Raw genomic sequence first — 12,792 nt, 5'->3', positions numbered from 1 at the left:
TTGAAATTCAAGTCCAGGTCTGTCTCACGACAGAATCAGTTCTGCATGGTTCTCTACTATAGCATCAAAGTGCTCTTTCAAAAGTAAATCAGATAAAATAATTCCTTGGCTTGACAGCCTCCAGTGGTTTCCCATCACATGTAGAACCAAAGCCGACTTTCTTTCTGGGCCATCAAGGCCTGGCAGAACCCAGGCTGTACCTTCCTCCCCAGCCTGTGCCTCCTTTCCCCACCCCTGTAAAAAACTGTGCTCCAGGAACTGCATCAGTAGCCGGGCTCTGTACCAGCAGCCGTGATCTGCTATGAGTATGTTTGGTAGGCTGGCTTGGGTGCCTACCCTTGCTCACAGTGTTACCTCCCTTGGAAAATACCTCCCATGGTTCAAACAACCATCCCAGAAGCCCTGTCAGTATAAGGTGGAAGCTGCCTGTGGTTGTCAGTATGACCACTGTTCCGTGGAGAGTTGCTGGGCTATCTTAGAACGCTTGCTTTCTCTTTCTCACTTGTGCTGGAAGATCCCAGAAGGTTGAGAGTATCCCAGATCCTCTCCAGTACCAAGAAGAGCGTGATGCTAAGAGATAAATCTAAACAGCACTGGACTAGGAAAGGTATGACCTATATCTTACTCCAGTTTTCTCGCTCAGTAGCTTAGGAGGCCTGAGGTGAATCTTTTCACTTTTCTAAGCCTCAATTTCTTTCTTCTTCTTCTTTTTTTTCTGTGTTTTTTTGTTTTTTGGCTGTGCCATGCAGCTCGTGGGATTGTAGTTCCCTGACCAGGGATTGAACCCTGGGTCACAGCAGTGAAAGCGCTGAATTCTAACCACTGGACCCCAGGGAACTCCCTAATGCTCAATTTCTTTATTGGTCAATGAAAGTCATAATATCTGCTCTTGAAGGATTGCTTTGAATATCTAATAAGATGACTTACTGGATAGTGTTCTGGAAAGTTGAGTGCTTCCTATGTTTCAGATACGGTTCTAAGCTTCTTGCTCCAAATACCCAACCTTAATTTAACCATGAGATAAGATCGGACAGGGCTTCGCAGGTGGCGCTGTGCCGTGTTGTGCTTAATCGCACCGTCGTGTCTGACTCTTTGCGACCCCATGGACTGTAACCCACCAGGCTCCTTTGTCCACGGGGATTTTCCAGGCAAGAATACTGGAGTGGGTCAGGTGGTGCTAGTGGTAAACAACCTGCCTGTCAATGCAAGAGACGCAAGAGACACGGGTTTGATCCCTGGGTTGGGAAGATCTCCTGGAGTAGGAAAAGGCAACCCACTCCAGTATTGTTGCCTGAAAAACACCATAGACCAGAGCCTGGAAGGCTACAGTTCATGGGGTCACAAAACATTGGACACGACTGAAGCAGCTGAACACATTAAGCTGCTTACCTGTATTACCTCCATCAGTCCCCAGAAAAACACTACTATATTACTATTAATCATATCTCCACTTTGCAGATGAGGAAAATGAGGCACAGAGAGGTTAAGAGGCTTGTTCATCATTACCTAGATAGTAAGTGTCAGAGACAAATTGTGAATCCACCAATCTGACTTCAGAACCTGTGGACTGAGGCACTTACTTTCACATGTAAGGTAATGTGTTTTGTTTGGGTGAATGTTTTATCTGTTCTGGTGGCTCCAACGGAATACTGTAGAGTGAGTGGCTTATAAACAACAGAAATTTATTTTTTGCAGTACAAAGATCAAGGTACCAGCAAATTTAGTGAGGCCACTCCTTGGTTGTGGATGACCACCTTCTTGCTATAATCTCACATGGCAGAGGGAGACAAAGGAGCTCTGTGGGCCTTTGCTTATAAGGGCACTGTCCCATTTATCAGGTTTCCATCCTCATTGCCTGATCACCTCCCAAAGACCCACATTCAAATACTACCACACTGGGGATTAAATTTCAACATACCGATTTTGAGGGGATGCAAACCTTCAGTCTATAGTAGGTGGGAGGTTATTTTTTTTTTTTTTTAAAGTAGCAGTACTTTTTCTATCATTTTCTCTAAGTGTTATACCATTTTTCCTCTCACTGGGCCATATGCTACTTGGGTTCCTTCACCTGTTATTGTTTAACTTTGTGGTAGGGAACCTTCTCCCTAGCCAATTTGCTTACTTCCTTCTTCCTCAAAAGCATAAGAGGTTCCCAATGAATGTGATGTTCCAAGAACATAATCTTCCCATGGTCAGAAAGGAGTGCGAGTGCCTGGGGTCTGATTCCTTTGTGTCTTCACGAGTACTGAGCACCTCCCATATGTCAGGGCCTGATCTAGTCAACTGGGGCTACGCCAAGGAACAATCAAAAAACCCCACCCTGCACAACTTCACTTCAGTGGTATTCTTGCTTCAAATACCCAACCTTAATTTAATCATGAAATAGCATCAGACAGGGCTTCCCAGGTGACTCCATGGTAAAGAATCCACCTTCTAGTGCAGGGGGTGTAAGATATGCAGGTTCGATCCCTGGGTTGGGAAGATCCCCTGGAGGAGGGCATGGCAACCCACTCCAGTGTTCTTGCCTGGAGAACCCCCATGGACAGAGGACCCTGGAGGCCTATGGTCCATAGGGTCACAAAATTTTGGCAACCTCATGGACTGTAGCCTGCCAGCCTCCACTGTCCATGGGGGTTCTCCAGGCAAGAACACTGGAGTGAGTTGCCATGCCCTCCTCCAGGGGATCTTCCCAACCCAGGGATTGAACCCAGGTCTCCCGTGTTGCAGACAGATTGTTTACCATCTGAGCCACCAGGGAAGCCCATGAATACTGGAGTGGATAGCCTATCCCATTTCCTGGGGACCGTCTCTTCCCAAGAATCAAACTGGGGTCTCCTGCAGTACAGGTGGATTTTTTTACCAGCTGAGCTACCGAGGAAGCCCACGATCCTGAGACATGACAATAAATACAATATGAGATCCTGAATTGGATCTTGGGATTAAAAAAAAGACATTAGTGGGAAAACTGGGGAAATTGGAATAAGGTTTATAGATTAGTTAACAGTGTTGTATCAATATAAATTTCCTGGTTTCGATACTGTTACCGTTTAATGTGAGCGGAAGCTGGGTGAATGGTGTACAGCAACTCTGTGCTGTGTTTCCTATTTTCCTGTAAAGTCAAACATTATTTTAGGCAGTTTGAAAGCAGGCTGGCAGGCACAGAAATGATAAATGACAAAGGATATGGGAAGGACATTGACAGTATCTGCTGTACCTCCCGAGTCACAGTGTCCTCATCTGTGAACTAGGCCCAATAATAATGTATCTCAAGGAATTTGTATGGGAACCTACTTTTGAAGTATTATAAAAATGCAAGCTATGAGTATTCACTTTTGTGATAGAAGGTCCCAAAGAAATAAAAATATCAATACTCCATCCCCTCGAAACACTGTTTTTTAATAAAATTATTTCAAAATAAAAAGTTAAATAAATCCTTGCCTTTCTGAGTCTTGCCTTTTGGTAGAGTGAATGTGGAGGAGGGAATAACTAAAGCAATTGGGAAATTAGTATTTTTTTGGGGGGTTGAGAAATATTATTTTATTCATTAATCATCTAAAATTAATCATTCTGTTTTAAAATATTTATTACCTTAAAATGAAATGAAATATGCTTAGCCTGAAGTCTCTGGACAACACTGGCCAGGCAAGGTCCCCTGTGTTCAAACTCTTTGGCCTAAAAGGACTCCAGTTAGAATCGTCTTGTCTTTTCCTCTCTCCCTACATATGCCTTCTTGGCTGATTTGTATTATCAGGTAGAAATTGGACTCTGAAGGCTTTGACAGGGTAAGGAGAAAAAAGCAGAGGATGTGAGGTAAAGTAAATATGTTGTTTATTTTGCTTTTCTTTCTTGGAGGGACCACTTCTCTCCAAATCCATTGGCCTGGTAAAGCTGTGAGTACTATCCTGACCTCTGGCATCCCAACACAGAAGTAGACAGTACCTCTCATCTAGACAGCCAGAGCCCTTCACCAGATAGGGAAATTAGCATTTTAGAAGGAAACAGATACTATGGATAAAGCAAGAAATGCAGATAGGGAGCAAGAGAGGGTCAGTTTTAAAATGTTGGTTATGTCAGGCTTCCCTGAGAAGGTGACATTTGAATGAAGACTTTATAGAAGAGAGGGAACAAGAGCCCCACAAAGTCAGTCACAGTGAATAGCAAGGGCAAAGGTCCTGAGGCCAGACCTGTTTAAGGAACAGCAGGAAGCCTAGTGTGACTAGAATAGAGCTGCACAAGGTAAGGTTGCCTCTTGCTGGGATCTTAAAGATAATGGACAGAGCGTGGCCACCGGGGAAGGCTCAGGGAAGTCAAACTATAGGCACCAAATAGGGGACCCGCCAGGCTTCCCAGGTGGCACTAGTGGTAAAGAACCTGCCTGCCACTGCAGGAGACAAAAGAGATGTGGATTTGACCCCTGGATCAGGAAGATCCCCTGGAGAAGGGTTTGGCGACCCACTCCAGTATTCTTGCCTAGAGAATCCCATGGACAGAGGAGCCTGGAGGGCTACAGTCCAGGGGGTTGCAAAGAGTCAGACACGACTAAAGCGACTTAGCACACACACAGAGGACCTGCCATTGACCTCTGTTTCCAGCTGAGTCAGTGATGACAGAAGCATGAAGGGAAAGAAGAGAGCAGGGAAGTGAAATCACTGAAATCTAGAATTCTTATCCAATTTCTGGTGAGGAAACAAGTCATTATTAAGCACCATAATGAGTTTCTGAATCTCTTGTGCTTGATTCCTCACTGATCAGTGAACTCTAATTAATGCCGAGTGTGGTGGTAACACCACAGCCAGAGCCATCTTCATGATTTCACCTTAATAAGTGTCATTGGCAGCATAGAAGGGTGGTCTGATTTTTCTTGGCCTAATAAGTGGAACTGAAAAAGTCCAGAGCATTGTTCTGGTTTCATTTATGTGTAGTATCAGAAGTCCCCGAGTCATCCAATTAGCATCATTTGGATATTTGGGGCCTAGTAGTGCATGCAGAACGGAGAAGGCGATGGCACCCCACTCCAGTACTCTTGACTGGAAAATCCCATGGACGGAGGAGCCTGGTAGGTTGCAGTCCATGGGGTCGCGAAGAGTCGGACACGACTGAATGACTTCACTTTTCACTTTCATGCAATGCAGAAAAAAATGGCAACCCACTCCAGTGTTCTTGCCTGGAGAATCCCAGGGACGGGGGAGCCTGCTGGGCTGCCATCTATGGAGTCACACAGAGTCGGATACGACTGAAGTGATTTAGCAGCAGCAGCAGCAAGGCATGCAGTAAACAGAGTGCAAGCAATCATGCCACATGGGAAGCAGCCTCTAGGCCTGATGTGTACCTGAGAAAAACGGGCTGAGTACCAGATGGGGTCCCTTGAGCTTCCCCAGCTGGCAGCCATGGCCCAGGATGCTCTCTCACCCATGCAGGAGCAGAAATCCACATAGGGAAAAGCAGCCTACTAATGGGAGGCTTGTAGACAGCAGTGTTTTCAGAACATCTCAGCTCATCCTGAGATCCACACAAATGTGGTGGCCTTGTCCTTATAGTGTGATAAAGATGGAATGAGAGGATTTAGTGGATAGTGTTCTCAAAAATGTGAAATACCCATTTCTGTAAGGTATTGCTATGCACGCATGCTAAGTTACTTCAGTCGGGTTTGACTCTTTGCAGTCCTATGGATGGTAGCCCGCCAGGCTCCTCTGTTCATGAGATTTTCCAGGCAAGAATACTGGAGTGGGTTGCCATTCCCTTCTCCAGAGGGTCTTCTCAACCCAGGGATTGAATCCTGTGGGGTCGAATTCCAGCCTCTTACATGTCCTGCATCGGCAGGCAGGTTCGCTACCACTAGCACCACCTGGGAAGCCCTAGTGTCACTACTTATGTATTACCATTATTGTTATTATGCACCATGGGAGGAATTAAGAAAGTAGGACACCTGCAACCATAGTGTTTTCAGCATTCCTGCATCTCTAATGTTATAGAGGAGGCCATTATCCTCTTTTTGAGAAACAACAGCTACCATGTTAAGCACTTACTATGTGCCAGGCACTATGGTAAAGGCTTGCATACATGATCTCATTTAGTCCTCACAGCAATCCCATGAAGTAGGTACTGTTCCTCCATTTTAAAGTCGGGTATGTGAGGCTCAGAGATGTTAACTAACTTGCCCAAGGTAACACAGTAAGTCGTTAGCATCAGAATTACTGGCAGGAGACTAGCTCTAGGATTCTGTATCCTTATCTCTGTGCTAAAAGGCGTTTGAAATAGCACACACAAGACAAACATACCCCCAAGTAGTAGATGTGGATCTCTAAGAGGGAGACACCAGTTTCACCCTTTGGGCTCCATACAGGGCTGGCTGTAGGAGGAGACCCCCAAGCAAGTGGACCACTCCAGCTGGGAGTGATTGTGGACAGAAGTGGGCACTTGGATGCTTGGGGGTGGGGTGCTGTGGGAGTATCTGGCTTCCCAATTGTGAAGACTAGGCTCGGGACAAGAGTGACAGACCAACTCTGAATTTCAGAAACACCCAGAGTAGCAGTCACCAACTTCATCGCATCCTTGTGCCTGCGAGGCAGCTACAGGCACAGAGAGGTGCTGAGGCTTGCCTAAGGTCACACAGCTCGCGAGAGGGCGGGTGCAGTGTAGAACCCTGATCTTCAGGCTCCAGTTCGGTGCTCTTGCTGCCACTCCACTCCCACTGGCCCCTCAGGTTCAGTGCACAGCAGTCAGAGAGAAGCCATGTCTTTGTGAGTGAAGCCATTGTCTGGAGGGTGGTTCTCAGTGTTGCCCAGAGACCTGCAGAAGTGGCAGTCTTCAAGTCCCACCCAGGACTGACTGGGGACTGAGATCTAGCAATATGGGACTTTGCAAGCCCTCTAGGTGACCCTGATACACACTCAAGTCTGAAAACCACCGGCCCAGACAGAAAGGCAAAGTGCCGAGTGCTGCAGCCATACACAGGCATTCGGACCTTCAACTCGCACAGCACAAAGAAGGGTCGTCTTCCTAGAGGAGGAAGGAACACAGCTCTCAAGCCACACCTGCAGAGCAAGGTCACCCTCAAACACATGTGGCGGTTAGACATGCACAGACGGGGAGGAGGAGTGCAGCCAGTACTTGCGCATCCACACGTGCATCAGAGATAGTGTAGTTTTGCCAACTCAGCAATTCCCCAGAGATGTGCCAGTTCCACTGCTTGTTGCCCGGGAGGTGCATCCCTGCCCTCTGGGAAATTGCCATGCAGGATCATAGAACCTCTGATCTGGGAGGGATCTTAGAGAGTACCTACCTCATTGCCCACCCCTACTGCATCACTGGTGATGCCCCTGACTTTCCTTCTCCAGAGGAACCTGGCAGGCTACAGTCCATGGGGTGGCACAGAGTCAGACAGGACTTAGCACTGAGCATAATCATTTTTAGGACAGTGGTAGGCCACACGAAACATCGGTGGCTCCTAGTTTGTGGACTCTGGTTTAATATCCTTCTTTCCCACTTGGCTCCCTGCTCCACAGGGGCACATGCCCCTGGTTCTGCTCTGCTCACCACAGTGTCTGGCTTCAACAAATGGAAAAATAAAAATAGAAGATGGACCCACACTCCCAGTAGAACACCAGGTTCAGAAAGAACACACTGGCATGGGGATGGCACTCTGTCACTCCTCGCCTGTTTTTCAATTGCCCACTGGAAATGGCCCCATGTCCCTTTAAGCCCTACTCCCGGTTGACCCCTGCAGGCCTCCTTAGCCTCTGCCCTGAAGTCATACCCTGGCCACATGGGTTCTGGTGGGGGTGGGGCCCTCTGTGACGTCACCAAGGGCCCAGCCCTGCCTGGTCCTCAGTCTCCAGGTGCCAGCGCAGACCAGCGCACCAGGAGCCACTTCGTCTCAGCTCACAATGCGGTCTGTAATAGGGTTATTTTTTTGGTCTACGGTTATCTCGTTTATCTTTGCCTACGTGTTTTATGTTCTGAGAGATGAAGCCGAAGAACTTCCGGGGATGGTGCCCAGTGGAAGGCACTTCCGCGTTCGGCAGTATCAACCAGAGCATGCCCCAGGTTGGTTTGGGAGCAAGTCGCACTGGCTGTTAATCTTCCTCATGTTTTTGGTGATCCTGAAGTTTCCTGGAGGCAATGACAAAAGTAACGCGGGCACTCCTCCTGGCCGTCAGGGCTGTTCATCTGGCTCTCCAGGAAGAAAGAAGATAAGGGCTTCCCCCTACAAAGACTCTATGTGCGGTACCTTAACCCAGGTCGAGAGGTCACTGATGAACCTTGCGTCCAGGGTGCGGAGTCTGAAACGCACCGCGGCAACTGGTGGTCAACGCCAATGTGCCAATATCCAGGTTCTTGCTGACGGATGGAATAACATTAAAATATATGAGGTATGGGACACCCGAGACCCCGTTGAAGTGGATTTTCGCATCAAAGAAGAAGAGTAGTTGAGTGTTGACAAACTGTATCCAAACTAATAAAAGTAATATTTTGAAGCAAAAGGAAAAAAGCCTCTGGTATTTTTTATTCGCGCTACAATTTTACCTTTTCCAGAATGTGGTATAATTGGTATCATGCAGTCTCTTCCAGACTGAAGGGAAAGGCTACCTTTCCCTTCTGGTATTATGGCCTGGAGAACTCATGTGCATGTTTTTGTGTGGGCATTAGCTTTCAAATCATTTGGTGAACTATCTAGGAGCAAAACTGCTAGGTCATAGGGTATGACAGTGTTTAGCTAAGTAAGACATTGCTTCCAAAGTGACTGTACCATTTTGCATTCCCACTAACAACAAATGAGAGTTCTGGTTGTTCCTCATCTTTGCCAGTAACTGGTTTTGTCAGATTTTTGTATTTGGCCATTCCAAAGAGACTAGATCTGACAGATAGAGTGCCTGATGAACTATGGACTGAGGTTCATGACATTGTACAGGAGACAGGGATCAAGACCATCCCCATGGAAAAGAAATGCAAAAAAAAAAAAAAAGACTGTCTGGGGAGGCTTCACAAATAGCTGTGAAAAGAAGAGAAGTGAAAAGCAAAGGAGAAAAGGAAAGATATAAGCATCTGAATGCAGAGTTCCAAAGAATGGCAAGGAGAGATAAGAAAGCCTTCCTCAGAGATCAATGCAAAGAAATAGAGGAAAACAACAGAATGGGAAAGAGTAGAGATCTCTTCAAGAAAATTAGAGATACCAAGGGAATATTTCATGCAAAGATGGGCTTGATAAAGGACAGAAATGGTAGGGACCTAACAGAAGCAGAAGATATTAAGAAGAGGTGGCAAGAATACACAGAAGAACTGTACAAAAAAGATCTTCACGACCAAGATAATCATGATGGTGTGATCACTCACCTAGAGTCAGACATCCTGGAATGTGAAGTCAAGTGGGCCTTAGAAAGCATCACTATGAACAAAGCTAGTGGAGGTGATGGAATTCCAGTTGAGCTATTTCAAATCCTGAAAGATGAGGCTGTGTAAGTGTTGCACTCAATATGCCAGCAAATTTGGAAAACTCAGCAGTGGCCACAGGACTGGAAAAGGACAGTTTTCATTCCAATCCCAAAGAAAGGCAATGCCAAAGAATGCTCAGACTACCACACAAGTGCACTCATCTCACACGCTAGTAAAGTAATGCTCAAAATTCTCCAAGCCAGGCTTCAGCAGTACATGAGCCATGAATTTCCAGATGTTCAAGCTGGTTTTAGAAAAGGCAGAGGAACCAGAGATCAAATTGCCAACATCTGCTGAATCATGGAAAAAGGAAGAGAGTTCCAGGAAAACATCTATTTCTGCTTTATTGACTATGCCAAAGCCTTTGACTGTGTGGATCACAATAAACTGTGGAAAATTCTTCAAGAGATGGGAATACCAGACCACCTGACCTCCCTCTTGAGAAACCTGTATGCAGGTCAGGAAGCAACAGTTAGAACTGAACATGGAACAATAGACAGGATCCAAATAAGAAAAGGAGTACATCAAGGCTGTATATTGTCACCCTGCTTATTTAACTTATATGCAGAGTACATCATGAGAAACGCTGGGCTGGAAGAAGTACAAGCTGGAATCAAAATTGCTGGGAGAAATATCAATAACTTCAGGTATGCAGATGACACCACCCTTATGGCAGAAAGTGAAGAGGAACTAAAAAGCCTCTTGATGAAAGTAAAAGAGGAGAGTGAAAAAGTTGGCTTAATGAGGTGGATGAAACTGGAGCCTATTATACAGAGTGAAGTAAGCCAGAAAGAAAAACACCAATACAGTATACTAACGCATATATATGGAATTTAGAAAGATGGTAACAATAACCCTGTGTACAAGAAAGCAAAAGAGACACTGATGTATAGAACAGTCTTATGGACTCTGTTGGAGAGGGAGAGGGTGGGAAGATTTGGGAGAATGGCATTGAAACATGTATAATATCATGTATGAAACGAGTTGCCAGTCCAGGTTCGATGCACGATACTGGATGCTTGGGGCTGGTGCACTGGGACGACCCAGAGGGATGGTATGGGGAGGGAGGAGGGAGGAGGGTTCAGGATGGGGAACACATGTATACCTGTGGCGGATTCATTTCAATATTTGGCAAAACTAATACAATTTTGTAAAGTTATGTAAAGTTTAAAAATAAAATAAAATTAAAAAAAAAATAAATAATAAAATAAAATTTAAAAAAATTTCAAAAAAAAAAAGATGCTTAACATTCAGAAAACTAAGATCATGGCATCTGGTCCCATCACTTCATGGGAAATACATGGAGAAACAGTGGAACAGTGTCAGACTTTACTTTGGGGGGCTCCAAAATCACTGCAGATGGTGATTGCAGCCATGAAATTAAAAGACGCTTACTCCTTGGAAGAAAAGTTATGACTAATCTAGATAGCATATTCAAAAGCAGAGACATTACTTTGCCAACAAAGGTCCGTCTAGTCAAGGCTATGGTTTTTTCCAGTGGTCATGTATGGATGTGAAATTTGGACTGTGAAGAAAGCTGAGTGCCGAAGAATTGATGCTTTTGAACTGTGGTGTTGGAGAAGACTCTTGAGAGTCCCTTGGACTGCAAGGAGATCCAACCAGTCCATTCTAAAGGAGATCAGTCCTGGGTGTTCTTTGGAAGGACTGATGCTAAAGCTGAAACTCCAGTACTTTGGCCACCTCATGCGAAGAGTTGACTCATTGGAAAAGACTCTGATACTGGGAGGGATTGGGGACAGGAGGAGAAGGGGAGGACAGAAGATGAGATGGCTGGATAGCATCGCTGACTCGATGGACCTGAGTCTCAGTGAACTCTGGGAGTTGGTGATGGACAGGGAGGCTTGGTGTGCTGCAATTCATGGGGTTGCAAAGAATCGGACAAGACTGAGCGACTGAACTGAACTGAACTAAACTGAATTAGTGTGTAATGGTATCTCATTGTTTTATTTTCACCAGTCTACTCTGAAAAGTTATCTTAATTCCATATTTCCATTGTAGCATTTCCATTGTGTTTTATTACCATAAATTCTTCAGGCGTTTTATCTTTAATCTGAGGTTAGATCATCTGCTCAGGGAAACTTCTGCTGCTGTTTATACCTCAGTTATTCCTTTGCTAAATTAGTCCTCTAATAATTTTTTCATGAATGACTCATAACTTTAAATCATGTATATTGGAAAATACTTATTTTTAATTGACAATACTGACCACATTTTCTTTTCTTGAGTACTGCTTTGTCCACTAAAGTTTAGTGGCTCCACACAAAAGTTCAGCATTAACTTCTTCCTTTTTTTTTTTTTTTTTGGTTTGTTTTGATTGTTTTATATACTTGCTAGATGGTAACCAAAGTTATATTAGTACCAGTTGCAGTTGCAGTAGTACGTTTACCCTGGAAGTTTTACTTACAAGCATATATGTATTTTATCAGAATATTGACTTTATCTTAAGTCTTCTTTGTATGGTTTTGAGAAGCTATATGCTCATTATTCAAGTATTTTTATAGTCTGTACCTTTTCTCCACTGAGATTCAAATGAATCCATTTATATAATGTTAGATAGAGGGAATAATCATAAAATATGTTGATATAGTTACTAAGGGAGATATATTTTTAAAAGAACAGTAACTAAACTATTTGCTAGCAAAAATAATTTTCTCTCAGTGTATTTTGTAATTATGAAAGTCCAAATATTCTTGCATATAGTCTATATAATCAGAGAAGATATATTAGCAAGGACCTCAATCGAACATAGATTTATAGAAAATCTAATGTTCGGTTTTAACTAGTCTAACTCAGAGTCTTGTTATGGTTCAGTTATCAACTTCTTGTTTTTCTGTCAGTAAAGAGAATGTGCTAGTTTTCTTGGGAGGAAGACTATTTTAATCAATATTTTCCTATGCTTTTGATTTTCAAGAAAACAGAAATCTTAAGACACTTGTTTTCAAGGGTCTGGTACTGTGCCTAATGAATATTTCTCTAATTAATATGTTATCATTAGTAAAACATACATTCTGTTTACTTACAACACTGATTTAAAGTGACCTATGATAAAAGATGTATTAAATGTTTGGGATTGACATGTACAGACTGCTATATTTAAAATGGATAACCATCAAAGACCTACTGTATAGCTCAGAGAATTCTGCTGAATACTCTGTAATAACTTAAATGGGAAAAGAATTTGAAAAATAATAGATATATGTGTAACTGAATCACTTTGCTGTACACCTGAAGCTAATGCAACATTGTTAACTAATTATACTCCAATATACTACTTTGCCAACAAAGGTCCATCTAGTCAAAGCTATGGTTTTTCCTGTGGTCATGTATGGATGTGAGAGT

At 44.0% G+C, this 12,792-nt stretch overlaps 1 protein-coding gene across 1 annotated transcript; it reads left to right on the top strand.

The window, feature by feature from the left end:
• The first annotated feature begins 6,523 nt into the window (after positions 1–6,523).
• On the top strand, positions 6,524–8,942 carry LOC102392219 (protein FAM209A-like). The gene has a single exon (XM_006062136.4). The coding sequence runs from the start codon at positions 7,887–7,889 to the stop codon at positions 8,427–8,429; it is 543 nt and encodes a 180-aa protein (XP_006062198.2). The 5' UTR covers positions 6,524–7,886; the 3' UTR covers positions 8,430–8,942.
• Positions 8,943–12,792: the final 3,850 nt, after the last annotated feature.

This window comes from Bubalus bubalis, chromosome X, assembly GCF_019923935.1.
Source record: "Bubalus bubalis isolate 160015118507 breed Murrah chromosome X, NDDB_SH_1, whole genome shotgun sequence".
Classification (NCBI taxonomy): domain Eukaryota; kingdom Metazoa; phylum Chordata; class Mammalia; order Artiodactyla; family Bovidae; genus Bubalus; species Bubalus bubalis.
The sequence above is the reverse complement of the archived record's forward strand: the minus strand, read 5'-3'. Positions and strand labels throughout refer to the sequence as shown.